General features: G+C 41.0%; 1 protein-coding gene across 4 annotated transcripts in view; it reads right to left on the reverse strand.

The window, feature by feature from the left end:
- The window catches only part of DCAF17 (DDB1 and CUL4 associated factor 17), a 99,350-nt gene that overhangs the window by 51,541 nt on the left and 29,958 nt on the right, over nt 1-17,851 (reverse strand). For all 4 annotated transcript variants that reach the window (XM_033947205.1, XM_033947206.1, XM_033947204.1 and 1 more), the window contains exons 6-8: nt 14,234-14,312; nt 11,752-11,841; nt 1,661-1,768 (exon numbers count right to left, since the gene is read on the reverse strand). In XM_033947205.1, coding sequence (XP_033803096.1) covers nt 1,661-1,768; nt 11,752-11,841; nt 14,234-14,312 — 277 coding nt within the window. The remainder of the gene's footprint in view (nt 1-1,660; nt 1,769-11,751; nt 11,842-14,233; nt 14,313-17,851) is intronic.

The raw sequence follows: 17,851 nt of genomic DNA on the forward strand, positions 1-17,851 counted from the left end.
TCTTTGGATAAAAAATTCCTTCCTAAACTCAATAAATCAGTGTTTCCTCAAACTTCTATCCAACAGGACCATTTAAAATTTTTTTTTATAGATGTCTTTATTAGAAGATTAACAACAAAACAGGTACAACCACAAAAACTAAACTAAAAGCATATTGCAAACCTGAAAGGTGGACATCCACCATATAAAATGGCCTAAGACAAGTAGAATCCACTAAAAATTGAAAACTAGATATATCGCTATTTTTAAAACAATATGATCACATTTTAACACTTAAATATTCATGTGATGCCTACTAATTTTTTAAACTCAAAATCTGCTTGGCAAGGCTGGCTTAATCATTAGACAAACTAGGCATCTGCCTAGGCTAGCAGTTTCTGATGCATGACAAAGACCAGCAATCAAAGCAACAATAAAACCTGACAGCCATTTTAACTCAAAAGTCATCAGTCTGTACTTTTCTTCCAGAGAGGGTGGGTAATTTTCAAACAACCCAAAATTTACATTGGCTTCCTATTCAACTTTATATTACATTTAAAATCTTAACTTATAAAGCAATTCACACTGAAGTTCTAGACTATTTATCCAGACTTCCCTTTCTTTATATTCCCAATCAGAACCAAGATTTATGGATTTTAATAATCTTGTACTGCACCATCTTAAGCACATTATGAATCAACTCAATACTTCGCTTTTTTCTTTTTGGTTCCCAGGCTGTGGCATGCCCCCCCCTTTATAATTTACGAAATTCAAAATACTTCTCAAAACTCATTTTTTTGAATAGGTAAATGGGTGTAGCTCCGATTATCAGTTATATTGCCTAAGGAAATATATCCTTTATTTTAGGTTTTTAGGGTAGGACTGTCTCTTTTTAATCTCTCTTATATCATATTGGCCTTCCTTTCTATCTTTAAAACTTTTTAGATTGTAAACTACCGTACTTTGACCTACCCATTTAGTAAAGGTGGTATAGTAGACTTTTTAATAAATAAACAGGTAAATGGCTTTTAGAAATAACCTTATTTTCTCTCTGTGTGTATATATCTATAGTATATGTATACATACACACACAGAGCAAAACAAACAAAACTTTTTACTTTGCTATCTGATCTACAGACCTCATCGCGCTGTACAGGAGAGTTTTACACTTGTTGACTACCAATTTCGTTTTCTATTCTGGTTTTCTGATACTCTGTGTACTACCAGTAGGGACCCCTGAGAAGGAGTGTTTCTTCGAAACATGGACTGTCGGGTCTGGTCCACAGGATCTTTGGGACCAGTTGTTTTGGATATTTTTTTTGATGTAGTCTATGCACTTTGTTTTTTGATTTTTGTTTTTGTGATTTTAATAAATTCCTGTACCCTGTACATTTTCTTGCAGTATTGTTTTTGTTTGCTTTTACACACACAGAGCACAATGTTTTTAAGTATGATATCCAATTATGCATTTTTTTACAGGATGGTTCTAAAAGATGATTTTGGGTTATCATGACTATCAAGTTTCATATCAAAATCTCAGGGAAGAAGGGAGCCATGGAGCTTGAAAGATAATTGGGGAGGAAAGAATGATGTTAAAGGATTTCATAGGGTACCTAATACCTTTGCACTGGTTTGGTTTCATTATATTCTGTTTGCATCACATCTTTTGCTTCTACATTACCTGATCCATGATCCACTCGAAGCTGTACAGTTTCACTAAACCCACACTGTGAGTAACAATTAGTATTCCAAGAGCAAGAGTGGCATCTGTCACACAGTTTCCAAAAATCTGTTTAAATAAGAAAATTAATACAAAATTTGTGCTACCTCCTGAAATCCTATTCATGTTTTAAGTGAAAGTGGAATTACAAATGTATTACCACAAAATTTTCAGATAAGGAAAATAAAGACCATATATTTAATACTATTCAAAAACTTTAGGTTTTGCATTATATAGCCAGTGTAATATTTCTTGGCCAAGTGCCTAAAATTAAATGCAAAAAATATGGGTGCTCAGCACCAATTCTATAATAACGATTTTGTGCAAAATTGTTGTTATAGAATAGAGCATAAGCTGGCATACACATGTCTAACTTTAGGTAAAAGCACTTACTCTTGTCAAAGGCTGCAAGTTAAATGGCGAATACTTACAAAGTTTATTATAATGAAAAAAACCCCTAGGTTTACAAAAAAAAAACAAATCCTCCTAAAACAGTAGGCATTCAGAAGAAGGACTCAACAATTACATTAGCGATTTTTATTACATTACCTTGCGGTTCAAGGCGGATTACAGAAGAGGATTTCTGGACATGTCCAGAGGTGTTACAGAGTAGAGCAGGTTGCTTCAGGGGATTGAAATGTTTCATATGGTGTTAGTTAGTCTTCATGGATTTCTTGAATAGCAGGGTTTTTATTTCTTTTCTGAAAGTTTTGTAGTCTAGGGTCGCGATTAGTAGATTGGAGAATTGGTGGTCTAGTTTTGCTGCCTGTGTTGCTAGAAGGCCATCGTACAGTTTTTTCCATTTGATATCTCTGATTGGAGGGTATATGAATGGTGTCTGGGTTCTCCTGTGTCTGGTTGTGGTAGTTTGGATTAGGCGGTTATTCAACTAGGCTGGGCTGTCACCATTTATGGATTTCAATAATAGCCAGTAGAATTTAAATAGTATTCTTGCTTGAATTGGGAGCCAGTATGAGTCGAGGCATGCCTCGGTGATGTAGTCGTGTTTTCTTAGTGAATAGATTAGTCTCAGGGCTGTGTTTTGTACTGTTTGTAGTTGTTTTATCATTGTTGCGGGGCAGGGGAAATATAGGATGTTGCAGTAGTCAAGGAGACCTAGGACTAGGGACTGAACAATGAGCTGGAATTGTTTTCTGTCGAAGAATTTTCGAACTTGCCTTAAGTTTCTCGTGACCACGAATGATTTCTGTATTGTTTATTTGTGGTTGCATGGTGCAGCATCTGTCTATCAGCATTGCCAGAAGTTTTAGAGTGGGTTAAATGGGGTATGTGATTGAGTTTATTACTAGGTTTGTTATGGTTGGGGTTTTATTTTGTTTTGTATGCGTTCAGTTTTAGTTTGTGGTCTTTCATCCATGTTGTCATTGTTTCTAGAGTTCTATGTAGTGTGTCTGTCATGGTGGGGTTGGCTGATCAAAAGGAATGAGAATGGTTATGTCATCTGCATAGCTATATAGAAACATAGAAGATGATGGCAGAAAAGGGCTACAGCCCATGAAGTCTGCCCACTCTGCTTACCCACCCCGTGTCTATGCCCTAATGACCCAATTTCCTTATCTTGACCCTCGTAGGGATCCCACATGGGTATCCCATTTATTCTTAAAGTCTGGCACGCTGTCTGCCTCGATCACCTGCACTGGAAGCTTGTTCCAATGATCAACCACTCTCTCTGTGAAGAAATACTTTCTGGTGTCGCCATGAAATTTTCCGCCCCTGAGTTTGAGGGGTGCCCTCTTGTGGCCGAGGGTCCCTTGAGAAAGAAAATATCATCTTCCACTTCGACACGTCCCGTGAGATACTTAAATGTTTCGATCATGTCTCCCCTCTCCCTACGTTCCTCGAGAGTGTAGAGCTGCAATTTGTTCAGTCTCTCTTCATACGAGAGACCCTTGAGCCCCGAGATCATCCTGGTGGCCGTCAGCTGAACCGATTCAATTCTGCGCACATCTTTACTGTAATGTGGCCTCCAGAATTGCACACAGTACTCCAGATGAGGTCTCACCATGGCCCTATACAACGGCATTATGACTTCAGGCTTTCGGCTGACGAAACTTCTATTGATACAACCCAATATCTGCCTTGCCTTAGATGAAGCCTTCTCCACTTGATTGGCAGTTTTCATGTCTGCACTGATGATTACTCCTAAATCTCGTTCTGCTGAAGTCCTAGTTAAAGTTTCTCCGTTCAAGAAGTACGTTCTGCATGGATTTCCGCTTCTGAGGTGCATGACCTTACATTTCTTAGCATTGAAGCCTAGCTGCCAGGTTGAGGACCAACTTTCCAATGTAAGCAGGTCCTGCGCCATATAATTCTGTAAACTGCATTCACTTACTATATTACATAGTTTGGCGTCATCGGCGAATAGTGTTATTTTACCTTGAAGCTCTTGAGTCAGATCCCCTATGAATATGTTGAAAAGGAGTGGACCCAGGACCGAGCCCTGCGGCACTCCACTGGTCACCACCCTCTGAAGTCTGCCACTCAGCCAATCATTGACCCATGCAGTTAGTGTCTCTCCTAACCCCATCGATTCCATCTTGCTTAGCAGCCTGTGGTGTGGGACACTATAGGAGGTTAAGCCTATTTTGTCTAGGCAGGTGCCGAGGGATGCAATGTAGAGATTGAAAAGTGTTGGGGATAAAGGCGATCCTTGGGGTACGCCACAGGGGTTGGATCATGGTTCTGATTTGTCTTTGTTTGTCTTTACTCTGTAGGTCCTGGATTGTAGGAATCCTTGAAACCATGTGTGTACTTTGCCTGTGATTCCTATTGTATCTAGTATTTGTAGCAGGATGTCATGATCTACCAGGTCAAATGCTGCAGTGAGATGTAGTTGAATAATCAGCATTTATTTTTGCCTGTGCTGAGGTGTTATCTAGCTGTGTCCAGAAAGGAGCCTAGTAGTGTCTCAGTGCTGAAGTTGGTTCTGAATCCAGACTGTGTAGGGTAGAGCAAATTGTGGTTTTCTAGGTAGTTGGTGAGGAGTTTAGCTATGAGGCATTCCATTAGCTTGACATATAGTGGAATTGAGGCTATGGGTCTGTAATTGGATGGTTGATCTGTTGCTCCTTTTGGGTCTTTTAAAATCGGGGTGACGATAATTTCGGAGAGGTCTTGTCGGAAAAGGCCATCTGTGAGCATGGTTTGTATCCGTTGCATGAGGAGGGTGCGGAATTTTAAGCTGGAGGCTTTTAATAAGGTTACATGCAGAGTTTGTTTGTTTACATTTCCTTCTGTTAAATTATGTTGTTACAAAAGATTTCTTGAGAGAATTCTCTCTTTTCAAGCTGCCAAATTGAATGGTTGGTTCGGTAAAATTATGTTAGGATCCTCTTATCTTAATTTTAGAAAATTATTGAAGACCCAACTATTTGAAAAATTTGTATCCTAACTGATTTTCTCATTTAAAAATTTTATGCTTCTGTTATGTAATGTATCATCTTTTAAATTGTATTTTTACTGTATGATCGATTCTTGTTTGTCGTAAACCTCTCAGAGCCATTCTTTTAAATTGCACTTTAAAAAAAAATTATATTCTTCATTGTAGAAATAGGTCTTATTTATTGTACATTGTTTAGAATTGTACTTTCCTTTTAAATTGTACTCTTCACTGTATGACTAGTGCTTATTTGTTGTAAACCACCTAGAACCATTTTTGGTTAGGCGGTATATAAAAAATAAAATTATTATTATTATTAATAGGTATGGAGGGCATTGGTTGAGGCCGCAAGTTGCGTGGCTGTATTTTTTATAGAGTTTGTTAAGGTCAGACCATCGTATTGTGGAGAAGTGGGACCAGGTTCTATCTGCTGCGGCTGATTCTTTTTCTGTGGGGGGCATTGTGATCTCCTCTAGGTGGGTTGGGGTTCCTGCGAAGTTTGTCCTGGCAGTTGTAATTTTGTTTTTAAAGTATTCAGCTAAAAGGGTGGCTGAAGGGGGAGGGTTGTTGTTTTTGGCTAGGTAGGGTTTGGTGTCTGTGAGTTCTTTTAGTAATTGGAATAGTTTTTTTGTGTCTTGGGCTTCTATGGCTATTTGGTTTGTGTAGTATGTCTTTCTTTTTTCTTTTAGTTTTAGTTTGTATTGTTGGTTTAGTTTTTTCCATGTTGCTCTTGTGTGCTCTTAGTTACTTTTTCTCCATTTTCTTTCTAGTCACCTACATTGTCTTTTGAGTAGGAGTAGTTCGTTGTCGAACCATTTGTCTGATCGCCTGCTGATTCTGGTTTTTGTTTGTATTGGGGCTAGCTCATCTGGGTAGTTGTATCACACTTTACTCTATACAACCCCACACGAACAACCAGAAACAAAAACATCTTCGCCTATCCTAAAATTACTGGCTGCAAATACAAATCCTACCTTGACAGAACCTTCAAGTTCCAAGCTAACAGACAACAATCCTGGCTGGGAAACTACATAAATAAAACCAGACAGACCTACAACGCATTCTGAAAATCTATCAAAACCACTCTGTTTGACAAATACATCACCTAAACAGACCTACACTTTGTCCCCCTCCAACCCAAAGCAATCTTCAGACAATTCCTACCCCTCTCACTTTCCCTTCACTACCCTCCCACCCCCCACCCCTACTTCTGTAACTTTCCCCCAATGCATCTGTAATTCGCTGAATGTCCAACCTTCTTTCGTCTGACTATGGCGGTATAGAAAAATAAAGTTATTATTTATTATTATTATATTGCACCATTGTGAGATGAAATCTTTGGGGTCACATTCTTGGACTGTAGCGTCTGTTTTATTCCAGAATTTGGAGGGGTCGATATATGTACATGATTTGTAGGTTAAGCTTTGGGATTTTGGTTTGGTTTTGCCTTTGGCCCAGTTGATATTGAAGGTGCATGTATAATGTTTGAACAGATGAATCTGGACCATTTTCCATTTGAGATTTGAATCTCTGGTAGAATGGGCTATTGGGTCATGAAGGCTGTAATGTTTAGTTGGTGACCTTTCTCGTGTGTGATTTGTGGGTATAAGATCTTTTAGGTTAACGCGTCGAGGTAAGATAGCAGGTTTTCTACTTGCTTAGAGGTATGGTCTTCAGTGAAACCACCTGCATCAGGAGTCATGACAATTTGAATGGTTCTAAACAAAAGTGTTTGTTGTTGGAAGTTACATAAGAACATAAACATCGTCTCTGCCGAGTCAGACCATAGATCCATCGTGCCCAGCAGCCCGCTCCCGCGGCGGTCCTCCAGGTCAAAGACCTGTTAGTGATCTTTTACTTACAACATTTTGCCTTGTATAGTATCCCTCTAACCATACCCCTCAATACCCCTTTCCTTCAGGAATTCGTCCAATCCCGTTTTGAACCCCAAAATCGTACTCTGCTCTACCACCTCCTCTGGAAGCACATTCCAGGTGTCCACTACCCTCTGAAGAACTTCCTAGCATTTTAGAAACTTTGCGACTGCCCCGCACCACGCATGTACGAGTGCCTTCCTGACTGACACCAGCTCGCAATAACTCAGTTCCATAAGCAAGCTAAGAAGCCAACCAGGGGAGATGGGAGGGATGTGAGAATATCTGTCTGCTGTCCCCGGAAAACACCTGTTACGGTAACTGTGCTTTATCCTAAGACAAGCAGGCAGGATATTCTCACATGTGGGACTCCCTAGTTGAACATAATGGGATGGAAGCAGAGTTGACCATTAAGAAGAAAATAAATCATGTAATACTGGCTGAAATGACCATCTTATCTGGAATAAGATTTTAGACAGTAGTGAGATGTGAATGTGTGAATTGAGGACCAAGTTGCTACTTTGGAAATTTCATCAATGGGAGTGGAATATAAGAAAGCTACTGATGCTGCCATAGCTCGGACCTTGTGTGCTGTAATGCATCCCTCGAGCTGCATTCCAGGCGTAGCAGAAGGAAATACAGGCCACCAGCCATGTGGAAATAGTTCTCTTGGTTACAGGCTGGCCTAATATGTTAGGATCAGAAGAGATGAACAGTTGAGGTGAAGTCCTGTGTGGCTTAATCCTTTGTATATAAGTTCCTCTGAAAGGGAAACTTTGTCAACTGAGGCTTAGATGCCGCATCCGCCGACCAAGCCCGAAGCCACAAAGTACAATGTGCAGCCACTCCGAGAACCATGGACTTGGCTGATGCCCAAAACAAGTCATACAGGGCATCAGAGAGATAAGAGGCAGCCATCTCAATTTTGGCTACTTCCTGTTCCACCAAGGACCATTCATCAGACTCATGGTGAAGGACACGCTTGGCCCACCGAAAACAGACCCGAGCCACCAGACCACCACATATCACTGCCTGGACCCCTAAGATAGAGACATCAAAATTCTGCTTAAGAAGTGCCTCTAACCTACGCTCCTCAGAGTCCCATAAGGCTGAGCTGCCCTCAATGGGCAACCTATGCCATTTCACGATGGCTGAGACCACATCGTCCACCACCGGCAACTTCAAGGTATCCCTATCCTCCTCTGGGATGTGATACAGGCGAGTCATAGAGCGCGCAAAACAAAAGGGCGTCTTTAGCGCTTTCCACTGCGCAAGGACAATATCGCAAATATCCTGATGCATAGGAAAAGAGCGGGATGCAGAGCGGATCCCCTGAAGAAGAGGGTCCACAACACGTGGTGGCTCCTTCGCATCTTCCTCGAAGTGCAACATTGAAGAGACCTGAAGAATCAGCTCCTGCAGCTCTTCATGAAAAATGTGCACCACGGACATATCCTCACCAGCAGATGGAATCGCAAAGCTGCCACTAACGGCATCTGTTCTCCCGAGAGGATCCTGGAGGGCTCCCAAAGGGTCCAGGTCCTCCTCCAACGAAAACTGCTCCTCATACAATAAATCATTGTCCCAAGAGACCCGCGGCCACTTGGACGAAACAGGAAGAGACGGGGACAAGACTGGAGCTGAGGGAGGCCGAACCGGCATGGACGCAGAGGGAAACCTCCCCCCCGCCCCGAGACTCCTAGGGGTGGAAGTAGGACCCCCGGCTGCTTGAAAATAAGCCTTGCACAAGGCAAAAACAAAATCAGGGGAAACCCCCCTAGTGGCCCAATGGGACTCACTACCAAAGCAGAGGACCCAGCAGAAACCTGCCCCTGTCTCTCCAATACAGGGGGATGGTCACCTGAGGCTGCAGACAAAATGGAGGTGGTTCCTGCCAAAAATGGAGCAGATACCGCTGAAAAAGACACCCCCAAGGCCTGTAGCAGCCGAGATGCCTGAACCTTCCCAGCTGCTAAAGCAGGCAAGCCAACAGCAGCAGTAAGGGAATCCCCAGCAGCATCAGCAATAAGGGAAACTTTATTTCCCTGACCGTCGGCGGCTGAGGAGATCCCTGCTTGGGCAGCGGGGGAAGTCTGGGCTTCCCCGCTGTCAGCTGCCGGCGTGCAAGGTACTTGCAAAGGGGAACCCTGCTCGCCGGCACCCGAAGCTGATGAAGATTCCCGTTCATGGTGGCCTGCACACACTGCAAGCACAGGCCGGCCGAAGCTACCTCGCGTCTGGAGCAAAATGAGCACTTTTTCCCTTTAAAAGTGCTCATTGCGTAATACGTGACCTACCTAGATAACAAGGTGCCAGTTAATAATAAAATTACAAGTACAGAGAATAGAGAGCTCTCTTCAGACTGGCACTGCCTCAGGATTTTTTTTTCCCAGAACAGTTTCCACTGGCTCTCTAAGCCATATGCCTTGCCGGTATCGGTGGAAAGGCTTATGGCTGAGGCATCTCTACAAAATTTTGGGGAGGTGGAAGAAGGGGAGGGAGGGACTCAACTCATGACCTTTAGAGTGCGACACCCCCTGAGGTCAGACAGACCCCCAAACAGGATCTCCCCAAGCTCAGTCTGGCACAGACGGGGACAAGAAGGCAACTACACAAATTCTAACAGCCCTAACACTAAAGAAGGAAGACTGCAATAGCTCACCACACCTGCTGGAGACTGAGCAGATTGAGGTATGGGAGGGAAGCATAGCTATTTCTACTAGTCAAAAGAATTTGTCTCAGTCTCCACCTGCTGGTCATGATGAGCTATTACCCATCAGTGAAGCAGTATCGGTCTGGAGAGATGCTAAAGAACTTTGTCTAATTGTTGTATGCTTTTGTCTTGTCATGCATGGATTATTGCAATAATTTGCTTGTTGGGTAACCATACAAAGATTTGCATCGTTTACAAAGGGTACAGCATGCAGCAGTGAGACTTCTGAAAAATCTTAGTACTTTTAATCATATTTCTTCTGTTTCAGCGATGTACATTGGCTTTCAATTTAAAAAAAGAGGTATTTTTTAAGGTTTCAGTGATAGCTTTTAAGATTTTTCATGAAACAGTTCCAAATTATCCTCGCCTTTTATGAAGGCACATTAGGCTTTATCATAGCCCGCCACAGTGGTAAAGCTCCAATGCTTATAGACTTATTATGAGTGTCAGAGTTAATATCGCTATGCCAGTGATAAAAAAGCCTAACATGGTTTCATAAAAGGGGGCCCTATATGATGGTAAAGTTACCTATTTATCATCCCAAGTGGTTATTCCAATCTTAACAGCAGAAACATTTTTTTTAATTCCTTCTGTGAAAATACTCCATCTTGAATGTGCTCATAAAAAAAATGTATTCACAATTTATGACAAAGTTGTGGAATCAACTTCCTTCTTGTATTAGATTAATTTGTTGTTTTTTCGCAAAGCTGTGAAAATATATGTTTCCGGATTAACTGGTTTTTAAGGCTAAGGAGTTTAATTTAAAATTATTTTGTTTTAGGATACACATTGCTTTGATATTTTGACATGAATGTAAAAATTTGAATTTGGATCTATTTGATTTAATTTGTTATGTCTGTCAATTTTACTAAGGATGTATCTTTGCAACCCATTCTGGGCTACCATGGGAGGACGGGCTAGAAAACTAACTAACTAAATAATGGATGTACTTTGTAATTTTTTTTCTACTTGGTACATTATCTAATGAAGTACAATATTGTATTCTACCTTTAAAAGTTGAACTGATTGTGGTTCTTTATGAGACAAGGTAATATGAGTACCTGAATCTGCCTGTGGATACATGTTGAATGACAGTGAACATGCCCTTCCAGGAACTGTGAATACTCTCCCTACACTGTCCACTATCCTTGCCAGTTCAAGTAGCTCATTCTGGGAATCAAACCTGGCTCTAATGACTGCAGCTCAAAGTATTTTTGCTGGATTATTAGATCAGTCCTTTTCGTAATTTTATTTTTAAAAGAATACACTAGGTAGTACATCTAATATGTATGTTGAGATCCAGTCTTCTGAAAATGGATACAAAAAGAAAGTAAAGGGCTAGATATTTTTGTATTTGTAATTTTTAAAGGAAGAAAACTCAGATAAACATGTGCTTTGTACATACTGTACATCCACCCAAATCTATAAATGGCGCCTAAAGTTAGCCATGAAATTGCACACTCAGTTACAGAATAGGGTCTGTTACATGAATAACATGATTAACTAATTAGGCATTTAATTGAAAGAAATATCAATAACTGGTGTTAACAAGCACTAATTAGCAATTGCACAAGTAACTGACTTGTGCCCCTATTCTGTAAACTGAGCACCCAATTTCTCTCGCATTCAACTGCAAAGAGGATGTTAATATGGGGCGAGATTGGGCATATCAGGGGTATTCTGACTGATCTTGTGCACACTTTATAGAATACTTGATTTTATACACAAATGCCACATTTAGGCGCTACCATTTACACCAGCCACAGAGAGGGTATAAGTGGTCGTGCTAAAAAGCCGGGCATCTTACTGTGGACTTACATTGGTATTCTATGACAGATTTGGCATCCAAATATGCCATTAGGGAATGCTAGCTAAGTGACCACATTTTTGACATCTAACTTTTAGTTACCTTTTCAACATCAAGCAATTGAAAGAAGCCGTAGAAAACAGGGAAGCATGGTGAGGACTGGCATAAAGAGTATCCAAGGGTCGGACACGACTGAATAGATAGTAGTAGTATTGAATTGACCCCATACTGTTAAATCAGAGTGAGAGATATTCTTACATTTTTGTTAATCTCCAGCATTCCCATCAACGACAGTGGCAATATTTTGAAAACAGCAAGATACAAGAGTCCAGGTTGTTGCCTGCCTGCCTGAAGAACAGAAATTACATTACATTAGACAAGAAAGATTACTGACATTTATGAATTCACACTGTCATTCCTCCTCCAACTTTTTGTTGTTGATGAAACAATTACATTATTCTATTTGGATGCAGGATACATAAGCATCACATACAGTATTCTAGTATATGTTATATTACCCAACACTTGTGAGTTGTCTAAGGCTTTTTATTCCTATAGATTTTTCTTGATACCTTTCTTGGTAAACAAAGAGTGTGATGAAGGGGGTCAAGATCAGAACCAAAAGGGAAGACCCATCCTAGCCCATCCCCTGAGGATTACGGAGCCGTCGCTGGTTCTTACGGGGACCCCAACAGTTTTCATCCTCGAGCTGATAATTTCAAGGAAGACCCCTGAAACCCTGGGGGAGGCCTCCTCCTAAGAAGGGAGGCAATAAGCCACATCAGAGACTCAAGAATGCATCTAGGGAAGTATCCCCAAAATAGAGGTAATCCAGTAATTGGGAGTCCAGTGATATGAAGGAGGAGGAGGACCCTGGAATGGAAATAGGGGAGATGGAAAGTCTTGAGGAGCACATGGAGATAGATGTTTAAACCCCCCCCCCACCTTGGGTTTTCTCAGGGGAGAGAGCCATGGGGTGGTGAGCCCCGAAATGGTTCAAGTGGGTGGTGACTTTTTCTCTCTACCTTGACCCTTTGAGAAACAGAGGAAGAGGAGGGGAAGGTTATAGTCTGCAGTGTCCACATCACCAATAGGCAGATATGCCCAATGGGATTCCAAGCAAAGCTGGAAAAAGCATGAGACACTTTTGGTGGCCCTGGTTTTTTGGGGGGGCTTCCAAAGATCCTGAATGCCAGGGTGAACGCCAAACTGAATTTGCATTTTGATCATATAGAAACTGATTTGCATATTTTTGTGCTAGTCCTATTTCAACAAATCGCTTATTGTGAGAGACTTTTGGGTAAAGAGTGAATGGAATTTCCTGGCTCTAGGGCCACTTTGAGGATTGTGATATCTGGAAGGGCCCTCAGGATCATGGACTTTTTTCACCATAACCATCATAGGATCTCTTGATAACTACCCTGGAGCTCCACTGAGAGTTAGAGAAGAGGGGTAAGACAGACTGAGGAGTCCATCTCTATTGATTTTAATCCAAAACATTAGGTTTTTAAGGCAGATAGAGGCTTTAAACATCAAATCAGGAAATCCAAGATGGCTACTGCATTAGCATTCCGGCACCAAAAACCAGCCCGGGAGAGCTGAATAAAAGTTCAAAAAATTCAGGGAAAGGGTTTTTGGAGGTGGGGGACCCTATACTAAGCCCCAGAAACTACCGAAACTGCAATTTACTCAGTTATTTTGGCACTATGCCTGCATTAGCTGAAACAGCAGATGGGGTATGGAGAAGAATCTTGCCTCAGACAAGCATGTAAACATAATTCAAATGCTTGTGTCTTCGGGTTGCCAGTCCAACCCTGATAACCCAGACCCCCACATGCATCTTCAGCAGGGGGGATGAAGCAAGCAGCCAATAAAGTTGTCAGGACTGACACAGGGCCACACAACTTGTGCACAAGTTCCGAGAACAACCAGGAGCAAGCCTTGCTACAGAGGAACGGTCCCCCAAGCTACCATAATCATTAAAGCAGGCTGGCCAGGTAGGTGCCCTCTAAAAGGATTGCCCTCCCAGATATAGATTTTTGATCTAGAGTCTGTGTTTTCTCCCAGGCAGAGTAATAGTACTTCTGGAGCACTGAGAAACCTCAAAATCCAGATAAAAACCTGAAAATAGTAAACCAGAATCACAGCAGATCAGAAAGGAGAAACTGAGGGGCTAAAGCACAACCCCATGATGCATGGGGTAGAGCTGAGAGAGAAAAAATGTAATTATTCTTTCTACACAACTCATGAATAGAGATATATAACTCACTGGTTCAAGACTCATATGCCTTTTGCACTAGAAACATCATTTATGCACATAAAACAGTTATGCATGTTCATGGTTTACTAAGAAATGTATCCCTATATAGCCCAAGGTACTGTATGTAATGCCATTTCAGTATTTTACCCATGACAAGCAGACAAGGTTTGGACTTAATGACAAGTTTCTTGTAAATTTAATGTGTACTAAATAGTAGGTGCAAATATGGGCATGGAGTTTCAGTCGGTAATTTTCAAAGGGGGAAATATGTGAAAACTGGTGTAAGTTATACATATATTTGCTATTAACAGAATTACCTTTTTCAACCACAAAGCAACAATTCATTAGGGTTAACGTTATTTGTAAAGTCCTATCTTTAATATATTAAGTAGTAATGTAAATGTTCTTGTTCCAGATTTCTGCTTGCAGAAGAACCTTCAAACTATGAACATCCCTTCTAAAATGTTTTAATATATTTACCCGCTGTTCCAAAGCTGTGAGTTTCTTTTGAAATGACTTTACTACTATAGTCTCCTGAGGAACATCCCAAGTCAGATACCTATAATATTAATAACACTTTATCAGGCAATGATACTAGTTAAAAAAGAACATGATATTATAAGTTCAGTTTCCATGTAGGAAAACTAGCCTAACCATGGGTTTCAATAATGTAGACAGCAGTTCACAGATAAACAAAAACCTTTACCCTTATACCAGTGGCAATGTCACAAGTAGGTCAAGGTAGGCACGGGCCCACCAGAAGCAATGCTCCATTATCAAGGCTATTATTTGAAGGGGTGGGGGTAAAGTAAACACCATGATTGGTGGCCCCCATGGACCAACATCTTCCTCTACCCCCCCCCAATTCTAGCTTAACACATGTCTTTGTATATAGGGGTTACCATCAATGATTCACCCATGCTACCTGCAGCCGATCCTGTAGCCTTCCCTCTGTTGCGACCTGCCCTCTGATACACCTTCATGTTTCCACACAGGCAGAAAGTGGCAAAGGTAATGCTCCAGGGTCAGCCACAGGCAGCGACTCCTGTAAATGAAGACACATGCTAAGGTAAACAGGTGGGGGGGAGCAGTTTTAAGTGGGAGGGTGAGATGTTGGACAATGGGAAGTAGAGGCGGAGGCAAAAAGAAAATTGAAGGGCTTACTTCAAAAACCCTTGAAGTCCATAGCAAATTTTGGGAATAAGCTCTATAATTAATTACATGTCTACCCACTGTGAGCTCAGGCCCACCCAAAATTTGCTGTTTGGCTATGCCACTGTTTTATAAAAATTTTATATATTTACAGAATAACATAATACTAGTACCCTTATCCAGTGCAAGGAAGCCACAATACAATGCAGAAATGTTTCCAGCAGGGAAAAAACAGTTTGAAGCAACACAAGACTTCAGTTTTTTATGTTTCTGGTCCATTCTTATGGAATTTGTTGCCTTCTGAGTTACAACTCAACTCTGATCCAGCCTCCTTCATAAACAGTTCAATGACCATTTGTTTAGGAGGGCTTTCCACAACATTTTACTCGAGACAAGGACTTCTCACTATCCTCGGTCAACACTGAGAAATCTCTATTGATATACCATAAGTCTTGTTTGTTTGCATGACAGGTATGTTGTTGGTCTGTGGTCCTGAGAAGTAGGTTTGAGGAGGGATTAGCTTCACATGTAAAAAAATCAGGGAAATTTGGGTATACCAATAAGCAGATGAAAATATGTGCAAAAATTCCCTGGGGTAATTTTCAAAGTGAAATTATATACACATTTTTGTTTTGAAGATTTGCTAGTAGCCACACAAAGAAAATTGTACACATGCTAATTATGCATCAGTGTAATTATAAAATTTCCCACTTTTGTAATCGGCTTGGGTGAAAGCCCAGGGCACAAGACATTATAACATCAAGGTGAGGATTAGCAGGCTGAAGCATGATGTACTGACATCCAAATAGTTTTAAACACAGGGCCCCTGTTGTAAGGTCTGAAACCAGTACTTGGCAAAAAGAAGTTTATTAGATCAAAAACTGAATGAGGGTTAGTGAAACTGGTACCACTCTCTCTCATTTCTCCCAAATAAAGGATAAGAATGTGTTTCCTGCAATAATAGTAAGTTTTAATGTTGCTTCATAAGAAGCCATTCTGAGTCAGAGCAAGGTTCACTGAGCCCAGCATTTGGTCTCCAACAGTGGCTGGTCTTGGGTCACACATACCTGGCAGATCTCAAAAAAGTCAGATTTCTCTTAGCTCATGTCAAGGGCTAAGTGATGGCTTTCTCACCTACTTCCAGAAATTTGACCAATCCTCTTTTGAATCTATGCTAATCCTCTTTTGAACCTATTATGCTAATTGTTTTGATCATGTCCTCTAGCAATAAATTCCATAGCTTAAATATGTGATGTGAAAAAGTGCTTTCTATAATTTCTTTTCTGCTTCATGCTAATTCCCTGTTTAACTGTTCCACCCACTTATAATTTTATAGACTTCTGTTTCATCCCCTCTCAGCTGTGTCTCTTCCAAGGTGAAGAGCCCTAACCCTTTTAGCCTTTTCATTAGAGAGGTGTTCCATCCCTTTATCATTGTGTCAGCCTTCTACTACTACTACTTCTCTGAACCTTTTCTATCTCTTCTATATCCTTTTTGAGATGTGTTCAGTTCAGGTCACTCTAATGCACAAGGTGCAGTTGCATTATGGATCTACAGAGGCATTACACAATATTTTTAGCTTTTTTCAATTCCTATTCAAATAATCCCAGGACATGGGCAAACTCCCACTTACACATGTAATTTACAGATTATTGTAAACAACATGTATCACTGCATTGAAACACTTGCACTTATGCCAGCTTTATATCTAGTCTGACTGTGGAGGCCTAAATGGTGGGTGTGCCAATTATAGCTGCCCAATTCCTGATTCACTTTGGTTGAATCAATTCAATCTGGGGAAAAAATCAGCCTTTCCGATTCATTGAGGCCCAGTGACGTCATGGTCCCAGGAACTTCTCCATGGCGGCAGCCTTCACAACATGCTGCTCTTGCCAGTGTTGGGCCTTCCTTTTTGCTAGGTCCTGTCTTAATGGAAACAGGAAGTATCAGGACCTGGCAGAGAGGAAGGCCCAATGCTGGCAAGAACAGCAAAGGCTGCTCTGCCAATGATGGGGGGGGAGGGTGGAGGGTGACAAAAAAAGAGAGCAAGTGAGGGAGGGAGGGAAAGGGAATAGGGGGAGTTATTAAACCTCAGGAGGACATGGATGAAGGGTGCCAAATCTCGGGGGGGGGGAGGAGATGCTTTACTACAGGGCAGGAGATGGTCTGGAGACAAGAGATAGATTAGATAAGGCAGTGGGGAAGAATGGGAGGAAAAAAGAAAGAAATGCTGAGACAGGGGAGCTGGAAGAGCAGAGGGAAAAGAGAACTAGAGAGTGAAAAAAATTAAGAGAAAAGAGTGGGAAAGATGTTAAATCCACAAATGGAGAGAACAAAAGAGAAAGATGCTTGCCCTGGGATGAGGGGTGTAGAAGGAGAAAGAGAACAGAGAGGAAAAAGCTGGATAGGAGAAGCAGAGCCTCAGAGGGAGGGATGGAGATACAGTGGATAATGGAAGGGGCAGAGAGAGAGAGGGCAGATGCATGGAAGGGAGAGGACAGACGCTGGATGGAAAGAAGAGAATGAAGAGGATGACTAAAGTAGAAATGACAAAAGGTAGAAAAATATTTTTTATTGCTTTATTGTAACTGTATTGATAAAAATAATAATTCCATTTTCTATTTCAAAACATTTATCAAACTAATTTTAATACATCTTTTACTAATCAGGACAGCAGTATACTGTACTGACCTGAAGAATAAGGTTTTGACCTCTGAAAGCTAATTAAAAAATGAATTAGTCCAATAAGATGGTATTTTCTTATTTTCCATTTTTGTTTTATTTCTATTTGTTAATTTGCAAAGTGGTGATTGTTATTTGTCAGTTTTTTCAAATTTACATCAGCTTTCTTTATATTTTGCACAGTATTAGGGGACAGTATTTCTGTGGTGTTGCATTGTATGCAGAGTCTGGCTTCTTGGAAGTTTAGTTTAACTTTTGTCTACA

Source organism: Geotrypetes seraphini, chromosome 5 (genome assembly GCF_902459505.1).
Source record: "Geotrypetes seraphini chromosome 5, aGeoSer1.1, whole genome shotgun sequence".
Lineage (NCBI taxonomy): Eukaryota > Metazoa > Chordata > Amphibia > Gymnophiona > Dermophiidae > Geotrypetes > Geotrypetes seraphini.